A 17,191-nucleotide genomic window follows, 5' to 3' on the forward strand; every position below is an offset into this window, starting at 1 on the left:
GAGTTTGGTCAGGCCCGCTAAAGAAAATGGAGGAAGACTGTGTCCTCTTCTGTTCGGGTGGATCAGAGGCAGTCGAGTAAAAAACTCACAGCAAAGACTGTTTACTCCCGGTCACCCATAGAGCAGAGCTGGGTTTGTCTGTGTCTGCTCTGCTAAAACTGAGCAGACATGGACCTGTCATCCTCCCCGCTCTGCTCCGATGAGCTCACAGATTCCCTGCTGATGGGAATAGGAGAGGGGAAACAATTAGTTTTCCAGCAATATGGGAAGGAGACGGAATGACAAAGTAGTTAGTAAAGTTAGTAAATTTAAAAAAAAAAAAAAAATATAGGGAATTAGGATTGGTTACCTACCGAGGCACGAACAAGTTGACAGTTGGTGATGAGAGGTTATAAATAAGAGTGACCGACAACAGTTTCTTCAGTGAGCGGCGGTGACAGAGTGAAGACACGCCCTCCCTCCCTCCCTTGTCGTGGCTCATGATTGTGTGGTGGTTAAATCCCCTCTTGTGAGGGGGATGTTCTTGTAAGGTGTCTAGAGGTTAGTCCGAGCTTTTAGGGCTGGACTAAATGAATATAGTGATTGTTATGCAAGTACGGTAAAGTAGTTTTTTGATAGTAAAGTAATTATACAAATTTTATACCAACAATTTTGAGCTACGGCCACTTACTTCCATAATATATAAAGTTATTAATAAAACATTTTATTAATCTTTAAAAAACTGGTCTCCTTGTTATTTCAGTATTCGTTCCCATAAAAGCCGCCTGTGAAAAAAGGCCATTACTTTTCTGTTTTTTCTCTCCTGTCAGCAGTGACCCCTGGGCTGTGAGAGAGAGGGTGGTTGAGAGAGAGAGTGGTTGAGAGAGAGAGAGTGGCTGAGAAAGAGAGAGGGAGGGTGGTTGAGAGAGAAGGGGGCTGACAGAGAGAGAGAGGGAGGCTGAGAGAGGCTTGTTGGGAGTGAGAGGGTGATTGAGAGAGAGAGAGGGGGGACTGACAGAGAGGGTTGCTGGGAGAGAGGGACTGAAAGAGAGGGGGCTCAGAGAGAGGGGCAAAGAGAGAGAGGGGGGACTGACAGAGAAAGGCAGGTGGTCAGTCAGGTTTGTGTGGTGGGGAAGGCAGGTGGTCAGTTAGGTTTGTGTGGTGGGTCAGACAGGTGGTCAGTTAGGTTTGTGTGGTGGGTCAGACAGGTGGTCAGTTAGGTTTGTGTGGTGGGGAGGACAGGTGGTCAGTTAGGTTTGTGTGGTGTCGGTAGGGCAGGTGGTCAGTTAGGTTTGTGTGGTGGGTCGGACAGGTGGTCAGTTAGGTTTGTGTGGTGTCGGTAGGGCAGGTGGTCAGTTAGGTTTGTGTGGTGGGTCGGACAGGTGGTCAGTTAGGTTTGTGTGGTGGGTCGGACAGGTGGTCAGTTAGGTTTGTGTGGTGTCGGTAGGGCAGGTGGTCAGTTAGGTTTGTGCGGTGGGGAAGACAGGTGGTCAGTTAGGTTTGTGTGGTGTCGGTAGGGCAGGTGGTCAGTCAGGTTTGTGTGGTGAAGAGGACAGGTACTCAGTTAGGTTTGTGCGGTGGGGAAGACAGGTGGTCAGTCAGGTTTGTGTGGTGAAGAGGACAGGTACTCAGTTAGGTTTGTGCGGTGGGGAAGACAGGTGGTCAGTTAGGTTTGTGCGGTGGGGAAGACAGGTGGTCAGTTAGGTTTGTGTGGTGGGTAGGACAGGTGGTCAGTTAGGTTTGTGTGGTGTCGGTAGGGCAGGTGGTCAGTTAGGTTTGTGTGGTGTCGGTAGGGCAGGTGGTCAGTCCGGTTTGTGTGGTGTCGGTAGGGCAGGTGGTCAGTCCGGTTTGTGTGGTGAAGATGACAGATATTAGTTAGGTTTGTGCGGTGGGGAAGACAGGTGGTCAGTTAGGTTTGTGTGGTGGGTAGGACAGGTGGTCAGTTAGGTTTGTGTGGTGGGTAGGACAGGTGGTCAGTCAGCATGGTGTGTGCAGTGCAGGCTGTCAGTCAGGTTGGAATTTGGCTGACAGCTCAGATGGTCAGTCAGGTGTGTGATTGGTCACTATTATCACGTGGTCTCCAGTCCAACTGGTTTATTGCCCATATCCATCCTATAACGCTCTGCTCGCTCTTTCCCCGCCCTCTACCCACCACTTGATCTGCTAGACTGCCTGTCTAGTGACGTTGATACCGGAACACAGACGTGGCGGAGTTAAACCGGTACTACACCGGACACACTACGCATGCGCCACGTTAGAAGTCAGCCTATGGTACTGTCGCACGTCACAGGATTCCCCGGAAGAGGCGGGCCACTAGGTTACCGGAGGTGACGCTCGGTCGGAGAACTCAAAGCGAGCAGACATGGCAGCTTCTGCGGATGGCAAATGGAAGGTGGTGGGGGGAAAGAGCAAGAAAAGTGGAGAGAAGAGGAGAGCGCTGGGGGAGAGCAATGTCCCTCCGAACCTGTTCGCAAACACTGCCGGGGGTATGAGATTTCTCACACGTTACTGCCCTATACGCTGCCAATCCAGCACCTTGCTGCCCTATACGCTTCCAATCCAGCACCTTACTGCACTATACAGTGCCAATCCAACGCCTTACTGCCCTCTACACTACCAATCCAGCGCCTTACTGCCCTATACGCTGCCAATCCAGCACCTTACTGCCCTATACGCTGCCAATCCAGCACCTTACTGCCCTATACGCTGCCAATCCAGCACCTTACTGCCCTATGCGCTGCCAATCCAGCACCTTACTGCACTATACAGTGCCAATCCAACGCCTTACTGCCCTCTACACTACCAATCCAGCGCCTTACTGCCCTATACGCTGCCAATCCAGCACCTTACTGCCCAATACAGTACCGATCCAGCACCTTACTGCCCTCTACACTACCGATCCAGCGCCTTACTGCCCTCTACACTACCGATCCAGCGCCTTACTGCCCTCTACACTACCGATCCAGCGCCTTACTGCCCTCTACACTACCGATCCAGCGCCTTACTGCCCTATACACTACCGATCCAGCGCCTTACTGCCCTCTACACTACCGATCCAGCGCCTTACTGCCCTATACACTACCGATCCAGCGCCTTACTGCCCTATACACTACCGATCCAGCGCCTTACTGCCCTCTACAGTACCGATCCAGCGCCTTACTGGCCTCTACAGTACCGATCCAGCGCCTTACTGGCCTCTACAGTACCGATCCAGCGCCTTACTGGCCTCTACAGTACCGATCCAGCGCCTTACTGGCCTCTACAGTACCGATCCAGCGCCTTACTGGCCTCTACAGTACCGATCCAGCGCCTTACTGGCCTCTACATTAGTCTTCCCACACCTTATTGCACTGTGCCATGACAGGGGAGGACAAACCTTGCTGCCCTGTACTATACCAATCCCAGCATGTCAGCAAAAGACTGACCTTGCTGCCCTGTCTACATGACATCCCTGCATGTCATGGAAAGATTGCCCTTACTGGCAGTTCCCTGTGTAATACTAATCAAAGCATGTTGGATAAAGAGACAACTCTTGCTTCCCTTTGCAATACAAATTCCAGCATGTCAGGAGAGCACAGACAATGGCAGTGTGTTGGGGTGGATACAGACTTTCCTGCCCTGTACCCTACCAGTGGCTGAGGGTAAGCAGTGGCTAATAGGAAATGACAGCAAGAAGCAGGCCATATATCAACGGCAGATTTTGTGGGCATCTGGAGAGGTACCTGATCTATTAACACAGCATACCTAGGCCCATCTTGCGTAAATTTATCTAGGGGTACCTGTTTTTTGGACCTGGAGTCAGTGCACATTGTGTACCTATAAGTACCTGCTGCGGGGATCTGTGGTAAGCTTACCTGGCACACCTAAAGGTACCTGCTGTATGGGCATTGGGTCAGTTTACATGGTGCACCGATCTATTCACATTGCATACCTAGTGGTGTCTGCTCCTAAGGATTTGGGCCACCTTAAATTATATCAATCTGGGGTAAAAAAAAATATTTTATTTTCAGTTTGCACTGTCTCCCTGCCATGCCACAGACAGCTGAAGGCCCCTTTCACACGGTCTGTCCGATCAGGTTTTTCAGGCAGACCTGATCAAACCCTCCAGTCTCCTCTATGGAGCAGTGGATTTCAGCGGACACATGTCGCCATCCGATCCTGTCTGCCATAAATAGTGGTCCAATTTTCCGGATCAGATGGCATCGGACATCCGATTGCCCCTATAGGAGAGTGCGTTTGTGTCCGTGTTTGTTCTGCATAGCAGAGAGGACACTGACCCGTCAACTGCCTGCTCAGCGGGGATCAGCAGAGAGATCCCCCACAGAGCAAGCCGATTCCGCTTAGTGGACATGCCCGTGTGAAAGGGGCCTAAAGCCAAATAAAACGTCAATTGCGATACACGTTGCATATCGCCGCTCACAAACTAGCTCCTAACTTTTTTAGCTAGCTCCTAGATTCAAAACAAATTTGTCAAGCACTGCCCTTTTGTCCCCTATCCTGGTTTGCCAGCCGTCAACCAGATCCAGGCTTTGAATGACTTTTTGCCTTCAGTCTTAGCTGCTATTTCTGCTTGGGCATCTTGTGTAATGTGGGATAAAGGGTACAGCACAATAATCACCCTCCAGAGCATTTTCCTGGCTCACATATTTTTTGATGACAGCCTGTTCTTTCTGTTTCTCGCAGTTCCCATTCAGTCGTCAGTGTATGAGTTGGGTTTTGAGAAGATGATGAAGAAACAGAACAAGGAGCAGGTCCCCCCCAACAGCAGCATCAACAGCTCCGAGCCCCAGCAGAACAAGAAGCAGCAGCAGAATAGCGGGAAGAGTTCCAAAAGAAATTCTGGGGGGAGTACGGTGATGGTGCAGGGCAAGTTCCCCACTCTGGAGGAGGCAATCCGAGCTGTGAGTATGACATCCACATTGACAGTATTGGTGAGGGATTTTACACTGATGTACACATAAACATAATCTTTAATATGATGACATGATTTCAGGACACTTTTAGTTCTTTTCAAATCTGCAGTTTTCATTGAAATAATACATGGAAATCCTGCCATGAATGTCTTTATTCAGGCAGTTCCTGTTCTAGAATGACAGCACTATGCTAAATGCAAGAAGAAATGTAATGTAAGCATCAATATAAGTCATCTGATGTGATGGCTGTGTTCCCCCCCCCTTTTTTTTTATATTCCCCCCCCCCTCCCTTATTTGCAGGATCTTCACCAGATGAAAATATGGATCTTTTCACTGTATCTAGTCATAGATGTCACACAGACTGGGCTTTGATTGTCTCTAATACATAGTGGGTTTATAGAACTAGTCGTTTGCATAAGAAAAATTAGTTGCTTTGTGTTTTCTTATAAGCTCACAGAAAGTAATATGGACACTGCATTTCTGCAAAGGTCAACGGGTATTTTCTTTGCTTGCTGAAATGTTCTTAGCCTGAAAAGTGAACACTAATGCAGCTACCGCATCTAAGGCTGCATTCACACCTAAGCGACAGCCGCGTACGCGTGTAGCGGCAGATTTGCCGCGATTACAAATGTTTCTTTTTCTTTTTTTTTTCTAAAGTATTCCCATTGCTGTCTATGGGAAAACGCGCCTGTCGCGTGAAAAAAAGGGTCCGGGACTTTTTTTCAGGCGACAGGCGTTGCGCGTCTATGAGATGTGAACCATCTCCATAGACGGCAATGGGAATTCTCCCCTCAAGCGACAGAAGCGTCCCGCGTCGGGCGTTTTGTCGCTTAGGTGTGAATGGGGCCTTAGAACTAGTGAGCTGCAATATACAGTAATATACTTTTTGTTTTTGGTCTTGGATACGCTTGAATTGGTCTCTTGTATTGTCATTTTATGCGAGTGAGTAACTTGTATAGCACTACAAATGCAAACGAAATCGCCTCAAGGCGAAGTGATATAGGGCGCAGAGAACCATATGTGAAATTAATAAAAATACATACTACAATTAATATATATAAATATATATATAATTTTATTTTTTTATTTTCCCATATGTTAAAAAAATCACATATATTGTGTCCAGGCAGATTTCTTCTGTATATCCAATCACCGTGACTTTTCTAACATGTGCAAATAATATTCAATAAAGTTCTTCACCCAAAGTGATAATGGTTGAACTCTCACCAATAATCTTTGGCCACCAAGAGACCCACAAGCATGTAATACAGGGCATCAGTGGCCTCTAGGAATCGTACGACAGATCACATCAGAAAACAACAAATGATTCTCCCATCCAATCGGCATCAAGTGTGTGTGTGTGGTATCAAGCTCTTGTCCCCAGCATCTGCAGATATTTGGCTCCGCCAAGCAGCCACCAAAAGCCAATATAGTGCAGTAACTTTTTTTTTAATAAAATCCGCACTTATAGTTCATGCATGTAAGCCAGATGCAGCAAACAATCATGCGCAGCTTGAGGGAAAGCGTGAGCCAGTCTGTCCCCAATGGATCTCTCTATGGGCAGGCAGTGTGTGTCAGCATGCACCTCAGCTGTGCGTTTCAACAATGTGGAAGAGGACTCATGTACTTTCTATACAGGGAGTGCAGAATTATTAGGCAAATGAGTATTTTGACCACATCATCCTCTTTATGCATGTTGTCTTACTCCAAGCTGTATAGGCTGGAAAGCCTACTACCAATTAAGCATATTAGGTGATGTGCATCTCTGTAATGAGAAGGTGTGTGGTCTAATGACATCAACACCCTATATCAGGTGTGCATAATTATTAGTCAACTTCCTTTCCTTTGGCAAAATGGGTCAAAAGAAGGACTTGACAGGCTCAGAAAAGTCAAAAATAGTGAGATATCTTGCAGAGGGATGCAGCACTCTTAAAATTGCAAAGCTTCTGAAGCGTGATCATCGAACAATCAAGCGTTTCATTCAAAATAGTCAACAGGGTCGCAAGAAGCGTGTGGAAAAACCAAGGCGCAAAATAACTGCCCATGAACTGAGAAAAGTCAAGCGTGCAGCTGCCAAGATGCCACTTGCCACCAGTTTGGCCATATTTCAGAGCTGCAACATCACTGGAGTGCCCAAAAGCACAAGGTGTGCAATACTCAGAGACATGGCCAAGGTAAGAAAGGCTGAAAGACGACCACCACTGAACAAGACACACAAGCTGAAACGTCAAGACTGGGCCAAGAAATATCTCAAGACTGATTTTTCTAAGGTTTTATGGACTGATGAAATGAGAGTGAGTCTTGATGGGCCAGATGGATGGGCCCGTGGCTGGATTGGTAAAGGGCAGAGAGCTCCAGTCCGACTCAGACGCCAGCAAGGTGGAGGTGGAGTACTGGTTTGGGCTGGTATCATCAAAGATGAGCTTGTGGGGCCTTTTCGGGTTGAGGATGGAGTCAAGCTCAACTCCCAGTCCTACTGCCAGTTTCTGGAAGACACCTTCTTCAAGCAGTGGTACAGGAAGAAGTCTGCATCCTTCAAGAAAAACATGATTTTCATGCAGGACAATGCTCCATCACACGCGTCCAAGTACTCCACAGCGTGGCTGGCAAGAAAGGGTATAAAAGAAGAAAAACTAATGACATGGCCTCCTTGTTCACCTGATCTGAACCCCATTGAGAACCTGTGGTCCATCATCAAATGTGAGATTTACAAGGAGGGAAAACAGTACACCTCTCTGAACAGTGTCTGGGAGGCTGTGGTTGCTGCTGCACGCAATGTTGATGGTGAACAGATCAAAACACTGACAGAATCCATGGATGGCAGGCTTTTGAGTGTCCTTGCAAAGAAAGGTGGCTATATTGGTCACTGGTTTGTTTTTGTTTTGTTTTTGAATGTCAGAAATGTATATTTGTGAATGTTGAGATGTTATATTGGTTTCACTGGTAAAAATAAATAATTGAAATAGGTATATATTTTTTTTTTGTTAAGTTGCCTAATAATTATGCACAGTAATAGTCACCTGCACACACAGATATCACCCTAAAATAGCTAACACTAAAAACAAACTAAAAACTACTTCCAAAAATATTCAGCTTTGATATTAATGAGTTTTTTGGGTTCATTGAGAACATGGTTGTTGTTCAATAATAAAATGAATCCTCAAAAATACAACTTGCCTAATAATTCTGCACTCCCTGTAGAGCCTCGATCTCAATGCATTTCGTTCTTCTGCACGTCATCAGGAAATGGCAATGTATTGTCATTTTGTCACAAAGGTTCCCAATGTTTCCACACACAAATCCCCCGCTCTGGCTCTCGTGGCCAGGGCGCAATCTCGCCGGCTGCGCACTTCGCATCCCCCACTGTGCAGCGGGCGCGCGCCCCTGCTTTGGCTCTTGAAGGGGCTGATGTACTGGTGCGTCATTTTGGGGTCATGAACCACTTTGCCAATGTAAATGTGCGTGAGCCGGTCAGCAAGTGGTTTAAATCAATGTAACTTTTTTTTTTTATTTGTTTTTTTTCTGGATGTTTTTTCTTTTTTTGTTGTGTCTCTCACTGTTAAAATAAACCTACCATTAAAATGATACTGATCATGTCTTTGTCATTGGGCAAATGTACAAAACCAGCAGGGGATCAAATACTTTTTTCCCCTTCACTGTAGTTTCTTTAAAATATCACAGCCATGATCCTGCATTACATAGAGCGGTTCCGATACCCAGTGTTTGTTACTGGGTCTAAAATGGAAATGAATGTAATGAAGAAAAGGTTTTATTTCAACATTTCATTAGTACGGTATGTTTGAGGGGTGGGACCAGGGAAAGCAAAATGTAAGCAGATTAAACTTCAGCTTTAATTCTGTTGTGTTCCTCATTTGTGGTTTGTTCTGCATAGTAATAATTGAACTTATTGGATGTCTTGTTGTAGCTGGACCTTGGTGAATTTCATCGGGAGATGGAAAAGAGTCAGAGTATGTTTCCAGAGAATCCCCATATCTGGGTTATGGACTTGGCAAGCTATCTGAACTTTAAACTACAGACTGTGAAGAATGACCCCTTGCCTCTGCAGCAGTCACATGGTGAGTGGACTGTTGGTGCAGTTGGACAGTAACACAATAGCTGTAACTGGATGACATTTTCTTTACTAAAGCAATGGGTTTTATAATTGCCACATGATGATTTTTTTCCTAGAATACTGCTTTTGCCTTTTTACAATCCTTTATTGCAATGCCATGCTACTGATCACTTTTCTGTGTACCTGTAGTCGCGCTGATGTTGACAGCACTTCATTGACTGTGTGCCTGATACTGACAAAAAAAAGCAGTGTCTGTGCAATGCTGGTGAAGGTTGAGTCGGCATTGTCTAGTGTGCAGCTAATGCTGGAGTGAGTGCATGTGTAGATAGGAGATTGGAGGAGATGCACAACACTGAGATGGGGGAGCAAAAAATTCTGTATTAGAAATGCCTAACTATAACTATTTTTAACAATGTTCTCTCCCCTCTTCTACATATCTTGTTTTACCCTGTTTGAAAAATGGTGTATGTGTAATGAAATATTTTTAATCTGCTCCAGTCCAGTCACGTGATTCCGCTGTCTCCCCTGTCTTGAACAGCTGCAGGGGAGAGGAGGAAGTGCTAACAGTTGGCCTATAAGTGACATTACAACTCAGAATCAAAGCCAGAATTCATAGCTGTTGAGTTCTTCCTAAGCAGAGCTGCAGAATCGCGTGACCAGAGCAAATTGAAAATAACACACAACATTTTTTTTAAATGCAGGTTAGGCAGGCTATATAGGAGGAGGGTGGAAGGGAAAGTTTTTTTATTTTTTTGGAATAGCTCATAGTTTGGATTTTCTACCACTTCAAAGAAAAAGTATGACAAATGTTTCATGCACAATGCTTTAGCCTGGGTTCACATCTTTGTGGTGCAACGTTTCCACTTTGCATGCACTTTTAGATGCCCTGCCATTAATATTAGAATGCATGTTTTTATGAAGGCATATCAAAGTCCTGTGTGTTTGTTTTTTATATATATATATATATATATATATATATATATATATATATATATATATATATATATATATATATATATATATATATATATATATATATATATATATATATATATATATATATATATATATATATATATATATATATATAATTTTTTTTTTTATTTTTTTTTTAATAAAATGTGTACTCAAAAACTATTGTGAACGGGGCCTTAAAGCGGTAGTTCACCCTCAACCACATGATTTTACCATCGAGACAGGCATTGAAGCGCGAGCTACAGTATGCCTGTCCCGATTTTTTTAACCCCGGACTCACCTTGTAATCGTACATCGTAGATTTCGGCTCCCGCGGGGAATGGGCGTGCCTATGGAGAGGGAGGATGATTGACGGCCGGCCCTGGCACGTCACTCTCCCCGAAGACAGCCGGAGTAGGTCTCGGCTCTTCACGGCGCCTGCGCACAGGCTATGCGCAGGCGCCGTGAAGAGCCAAGCCTATTTCGGCTATTTCCGGAGAAGCGTGACGCGCCAGAGCCGGCCGTCAATCATCCTCCGTCTCCATAGGCACGCCCTTTCCCCGGTATCTTCGATGTACGAGTACAAGGTGAGTACGGGGGTAAAAAAATCGGGACAGGCATACTGTAGCTCGCGCTACAATGCCTGATTTTATGGTAGTAGAAAAAAAAAAAAAAATTCCGTTCATAGGGTGAACCCCCGCTTTAAGCTGGCCATAGATGGGTTCAAATCTCAGCTGGTTCAGCAGAGAGCAGCTGAGAGTCTAAGCATACTTGGGAAAGCACAGTGTACCTAAGTTGATATGACGAACGACTCTTCTCTCCTCTCTTCCTCCTCTCCCTTTTTTTTTTTTTTTCCCGCCCCCCCCCCCTTGGAGACCACAATAGCTCTATGGGAAAGGTTGACTGTGTTGATGGGGGAATTAAGCAATTTTTCTGTAACCGGTCGCGTGAACTAAACGGCTGAGATACCACTCAGTGCAGACTTAAAGCTCCTCCAGCCAATGGTGCCAAGGTTATGCGAGACCTCATCCTAAACAAATATGCAAGAAGCCACCCCACTGCAAAATCCTATACACCGCTGGATTCAAGGTTCCCTATGGAATTTGCCAAACTGCCACCCACGATGAACCAGTCTAAAGCCTCATACACACAATCGGACTTCAAACAAACTTTTCCTTGGAATTTTGTCTGAAGGGAGTTGGCCGGGCACACCCATAGCATACACACGATCGGACTTTTCTGCAAACATCACATGGTTTTTCTGCTCTTTACCGCCACCCTTTGGTCAACTTCTGCTATTGTTGGTTGATTTTAACATTGGTTCTGAGCATGCGTATTTCCACTTTGTACAAAATACAGATGGCTTGCTGTACACATGGTCAGACTAGGCACCATCGGACTCTTGTTACAGAAAAGTTTGTCCGATGGAGCGTACACACGGTCGGATTTTTTGGCAAACTTTTTTTTTTTCAAAACTAATTTTGAAGTTTTTTTGGGCAAAAAGTCCGGCCGTGTGTACGGGCCTTAAGTTTACATCTACTTTTAAGTTAGACTGCCATTGGATAAATATCCTCTTTTTGGAGATTTAGCTTGATGATAGATTACAGACAGCTAGGAAGTCAAACTGTACCTCCAGCACCCCTAATCAAATGATTTGTCCTTCTTCTCTTTTTTTTTTTTTGTTTCATGAATTTTATTTAAAGTATGTTGAAGAGAATTGCATGTAATCTGCTCTTTTCTTACAGATTACCCATACTGTCTGGTGAGCAAGGAGCTGAAGACCGCCATTAGATCAGTGCTTTCTAAAGCCCCCTCTGTTTTGTATCTACTGGTGGATAATTGTATACGATTAATGCTGGAGGAGTTGGAGAAATCTACAGGTAATGGCACAAAGCTGTGCTGCCCAAGGTCAGCTAAGAATGTGTGCGTAGGCTTGTCAAGTGTTTTTATGTTGCAGTAAAACCAGTAATATCTTTATAGACTGTTAATGAGCACTCAGTTTATTGATCTTCCTTTCATTCAGTAACTGCCTGCCCATATAGGAGGCTGGGTAAATGTTTTCAGGAGCCTGGCAGTGCACCCCTGATCTGCTAATCTGCATAAAGATGTGCATTTATTATAAAAGGTGAATGTATCCCTTTAGTATTGCTGTGTATGTATCTCATGGTTGGAGTTGGCAGGCGATAGTCGTATGTGGTTAGTTGCCTGCCTGGTGTAATATGACAGTTGTGTAATCGGATGCTGCCAATGTCGGGCCTTGCATCATTTATTTACTATTGCCTGTCTATAATTCCTTGGTGATGGTAATTGATTCACTGAGTGAGGAACATAGAATGGTTAGATGTACCAAAGGTATATGGAGTGTAGACGGTGAGTTTTTGGCTGGATTTCAGAGAGGGAATAGGTACCATGTAAGGTTGTGGAGAATGAAGGAAAATGGACATTCAACCCTGTGAAATAAAACATTTTTCTCCTATAGTTTTGTTGTCAAGGAATACCAGACACCCCTGAAGTCTTCCATTCTAAATATAGCAGAAATTTTTAATTTCTCCTTTATGAAAATCTAGCTTTTACAAGTTCAGATGAATTAGGGGATGTTTCTATGATCTGGAATTCCTTCTTCTAGAGCAGTGGTCTCCACAAACTCCAGCCTGGGGCCCAGATGCGGCCCTTTCTTGCATTTATCCGGCCCTTGAGGCACTATTCCTCCTGACATTAACCACTTAAGCCCCGGGCCATATTGCTGGTCAAAGACCAGGCCACTTTTGACAATTTTGAAAAAAAATATTTTTTACTTGTTGCCATAATTAATATCCCCCAAAAATATATATAAAAAAATATTTTTTTTTCCTTGGTTTAGGCCGATACGTATTCGTCAACATATTTTTCGTAAAAAAAATCGCAATAAGCGTTTATTGATTGGTTTGCGCAAAAGTTATAGCATTTACAAAATAGGGGATATTTTTATGGCATTTTTATCGGTACTGCAAATATTATGGCGGACACTTTTGACACATTTTTGGGGCCATTGGCATTTTTATAGCGATCAGTGCTATAAATATGCATTGATTACTATAAAAATGCCACTGGCAGGGAAGGGGTTAACACTAGGGGGCGAGGAAGGGGTTAAGTATGTTCCCTGGGTGTGTTCTAACTGAAGGGGGGGTGGACTGACTAGGGGAAATGACTGATCGCTGTTCATACATTGTATGAACAGACAATCAGGCATTTCTCCCCCTGACAGGACCGGGAGCTTACAGTCCTCGCTCTGTAACGAGCGATCGCGGGTGCCCGGCGGTGATACGGCAGCAGGTTGGCTCTGCTGGGCGAGATGACGTATAGCTACGTGATCTCGCCCAGCAGAGCCGACCTGCCGCCGTATAACTGTGGCGGCTAGTCGGCAAGCAGTTAACAATGTGGCAAAATTCTTCTCTCAATGGGGCACTATTCCTCTCGCGGGCACCAGCGTAGGGGTGGGGGCACGCTATTCCCCCACAGACACCAGCGTTGTGGGGGGTGCCATTTCCCTCGCGGGCACCTGCGATGGGGGGCATTATAACTTTTACGGCAGGACATTTTCTACTCCTCCTGGCCACAGTCCGGTCCCTTTTGGTTTAGAAAGTTCGAAGACCCCTTTTCTAGAGCACATGGTATGTCCCTTGAGGGACCCTTTAGTTGAGCCTTGGATGGGAATTTACTGAGGTTCGTTTGGGTGAGGGTAGATGACATTTTCTATTTTCTGATCCAAATTCTTAAGGCCCATGGGCAGGTCCACTGATTTGTGGAATGCTGTTCCCTCTTGTCCGCAGCTTGCCAAAGTTGGGTAGCATTTTCTTTTATTGCCTCCTTTTTATTTTTATGTAATGGTATTGGAGCAGATTCTAGACATTCTTTACTGCCAGTTTAATTTTTGTTTTTAGTGTAGTGGTGATCTAGGAATTCTAGAAGTTAGGGATTTTTTGGGATTATTGCTGAGGAAAAAAATATAGAGGTGTGTGTAATTAAAAAAATATATAGAGAGAGAGAGATGTATGTAGATAGATAGGATATAAATTTCAGGTGTCCACAAACTTTTGGCCATAGTGTAAATAAGCTCCCTTCCTATTGGATTCTATCACTTATTGTCATTACTAGAAAGCTTTCTCTGTGCTGCCCATAGTTGTATAAAAGAACTTTATGCAGGGAAATATCTCCGCCAACATGACATTGTGTACTTTTCTCAACAGGTGACCCTGTTCATGGTTATCGGATTTGCATCCAGGCTGTACTGCTCGACAAACCCAAGGCTGTGACCCTCGATCTTAAGAAGGTAAATATCCAGCACTGTCCTCAATAACATGTATCCTATGAAATACAAAAGTAAAAAATTGGTGTAACTGATGGTGAGATTTCAGTGGTCATTAGTCTAGGAGGAACTAAGAATTGTATTGACCAGCATCAAAATGAATACATAATATTATAATTTTTGTATTGCCAAAGCTTTTTTTTTATTTTCGCTTTTGAGGGAGCTTTGTGCTTTAGCGTGTGTGACCTAAGACAGTGGTTACTGACCTTTCCTGGAGGGGACAGGTGTCTCCTGGGCCATCATTCTAGGGAGAATGTCTGCTCTTCTATAGACACCCTCACTGCTATGTTGATTAACAGTTTGATGAACCAGATATCCAGTACATCATGAAGCGTGCCGCGTCCGCCACCAGAAGGATACAAGGTCCCTTTCAACGGTTCTTATATATGACTGTTAAAGTTGAACTTGGGGCAGATGTAGAAGGCACAGATTAAAAGAAGTCAAGGGTTAAAAAAAAACATTCATACACTCCTAGATGTCTGCAGCATTGATCCAATGCTGCAACTGTCCAGGTCGCTTCTACCCTGGAGAATAAGTGATCAGAAATTGCTGATCGTTCACCTCTTGGTCTTTAGTGAGCAGAGAGCTGGTTGACTTGCTGGCATGGCAGGCTGTTGGTAGTGGGGGGTTTCACTCAGGCTCTCAGTGGCACACTGTGCATTAAAGCGCAGCAATGTGTTTTTTTTGAAAAAAGAAATAAATTTGCATTTGGAAAAACCGCTGCGCAAACATTGCTTGACAAAAAAGAAAATATGCAACACCCACCATTTTATTCTCTATAGCCTTTGCTTAAAATATATAATTGGCATTCCTCCATTACAAAACGTTTTTGCTAGAAAATTTACAGAGTTGGCCCTGACTAGAAGTAGTGAATCTTTTATTGGCTTTAGGGTTTTCCTCAATACTAGTACCAAGCTTTTGCGATATGGCGCTGCCATTTTTTGCCATACGGTGCTGCGTCGATTTAACTGATTGTTTGCGTGGTCGTGCGATGTTGTACCCAAACAAAATAGATGTGTGGGGGTTTGTTTTTTTGTTTGTTTTTCCCCCACAAATGGAACTTTCTTTTGGGTTTTTATTTTGATTGCCTCAGCTTTTTTTTTTTTTTTTTTTTTTTTCGCTATCAACAAAAAACTGACTTTTTTTAAAAAAAAAAAAACAATTTAACTTATTGCTTTAATATCCCCAAAAATATATAAAAAAAAAAAAAAATTCCTTCCTCCAGTTTAGGCCGATATTTAATCAACTACTTTTTGGTAAGTAAAAACGCAATAAGTGTATATTGATTTGCGCAAAAGTTATAGTGTCTACAAAATAGGGGATAGATCTATGGCTTTTTTTTTTTTTTTTTTTTTTATTAAAGGTTGTATTGGGACAACACTAAATGGCTTATTTATATTTGTTTTTGGCCTGACTTGTGCTTTAAAGCACAGCTTTGGGCTACATTTTTTTTTATTTTTTTTTTTCTCTTCATAGACTGCAGAGTTTACTGTAGGCACACCTTCAATTCAGAGCTGCCCCCAGCGTTCTTCTCCTCTTCCACAAGATGTCATTAGTTTTCTAGGTTCAATGACACCCTTTGTCAGTCATCCCAGAATACTAAGGACATACTGGGAGTGTATTCATGCTTCTTCCTTTTTTATTTTTGTTTTGTTTTTTTCATTCAAAAAATGTTTTTCTGAAATGTACACTGAGTGTAAAATAGTTTGCGAAATAGATGGAAATACTGTTTTCCTTATTATGAGGGTCTTAAAAAAATGTTCTTCTGCACCTGCGATGGTACCTAGGTGTGTAGGTATTTTTGCATAGTGGATCCTACTGTGTATTGACACAGACATGGACTAACCCGCAGTGGCTTTTATCAGAAATTGTGATGAATCCTTTCTCTTCCCCAGTACCTGGATATGCTTCGTGCCCAACAAAGCAAGCCGGCAAAGTGTCTAACAATCATGTGGGTTGTGGGTCAGACAGGATATGTGGACCTGACAGAGGGGCTGAAAGGTGAGAGTTCTTTGTGAGTGAGACAATGCATGTCACTGATTGTGCCCTTTTGTTTTACACATATATCTGTTTTTCAGTGTGGCTCGGTCTGATGCTGCCAGTGCTGGGGATCAAGTCTCTGTCACCCTACGCTATATCGTATCTGGACCGCCTATTGCTGTGAGTCGATGGGCACTATGTAGATTTTGGGGAAGTGGCTTTTTTTTTATATGTTTAGCCTGCGAGGGAAGCTATAGTTCCCATTTTACATGTTTTCTGCTCCCTTCTAGGCGTGTATGCAGTAATAAAACAAAGTGTGTGTGTGTGTGTTTTCCCAGGCAAGCTTGACACCTTCCATACTAAGTAGTGAAAGATTAGAACACCTGATTTTACTATAAAACAGCGTGATTTCCCTTTAAAAAGCTTGCCTTTTTACTGGAGGAAATTTCCCTTTTTTTTTTTTTTGTAAAATTGTTAAACCTCCCACCTACCTGAGTTGAAGGTTGTTTATACTCCCTGTTTGGACGGTCACCTTGACACATCATCTATACACAGAAATCTGTGAATGCTACAAATCTCATCTGGCAGAGGGTCTTTTTTATTTTTGTTTTCTGAATCTGTAGTTTGATCTTCCACCAGCACATATTGTCTATTAAAGCGCTTTTTTTTTGTTTGCTTATTTAGTACAGTTATTGAAGAAAGATGTTTTGAAGTGATAAAATCTAATGGGTAGCTTCTCATGAAGTGTGCAGGCAGATTTGGAGTTTGGGAATGCCTAGATCAGGGTTCCATGGAACCTTGGGGTTCCTCCAGAGGTTACGAGGGGTTCTTTGAATTGGTAGTTTCTGCCTCTCAGATAAGTTCCCTCTGACACAATTGATCTTTTTAGATATCTGTAAGGTGGTAATTCTTCCCCATGACCACAAGTGTAAGGAGCATTCTTCCCAC

The 17,191-nt window shown here is 43.8% G+C and overlaps 1 protein-coding gene across 1 annotated transcript in view; it reads left to right on the top strand.

Annotated features, from left to right (window-relative positions):
* The first annotated feature begins 2,188 nt into the window (after nucleotides 1–2,188).
* Nucleotides 2,189–17,191, top strand: part of TMEM214 (transmembrane protein 214) — a 41,817-nt gene continuing 26,814 nt past the window's right edge. Inside the window, exons 1-7 of the mRNA XM_040348251.1 lie at nucleotides 2,189–2,465; nucleotides 4,663–4,880; nucleotides 8,818–8,968; nucleotides 11,664–11,798; nucleotides 14,145–14,227; nucleotides 16,159–16,264; nucleotides 16,342–16,423. Coding sequence (XP_040204185.1) covers nucleotides 2,342–2,465; nucleotides 4,663–4,880; nucleotides 8,818–8,968; nucleotides 11,664–11,798; nucleotides 14,145–14,227; nucleotides 16,159–16,264; nucleotides 16,342–16,423 — 899 coding nt within the window. The 5' untranslated portion in view covers nucleotides 2,189–2,341. The remainder of the gene's footprint in view (nucleotides 2,466–4,662; nucleotides 4,881–8,817; nucleotides 8,969–11,663; nucleotides 11,799–14,144; nucleotides 14,228–16,158; nucleotides 16,265–16,341; nucleotides 16,424–17,191) is intronic.

The sequence above is a fragment of the Rana temporaria genome, chromosome 4 (assembly GCF_905171775.1).
Source record: "Rana temporaria chromosome 4, aRanTem1.1, whole genome shotgun sequence".
Lineage (NCBI taxonomy): Eukaryota > Metazoa > Chordata > Amphibia > Anura > Ranidae > Rana > Rana temporaria.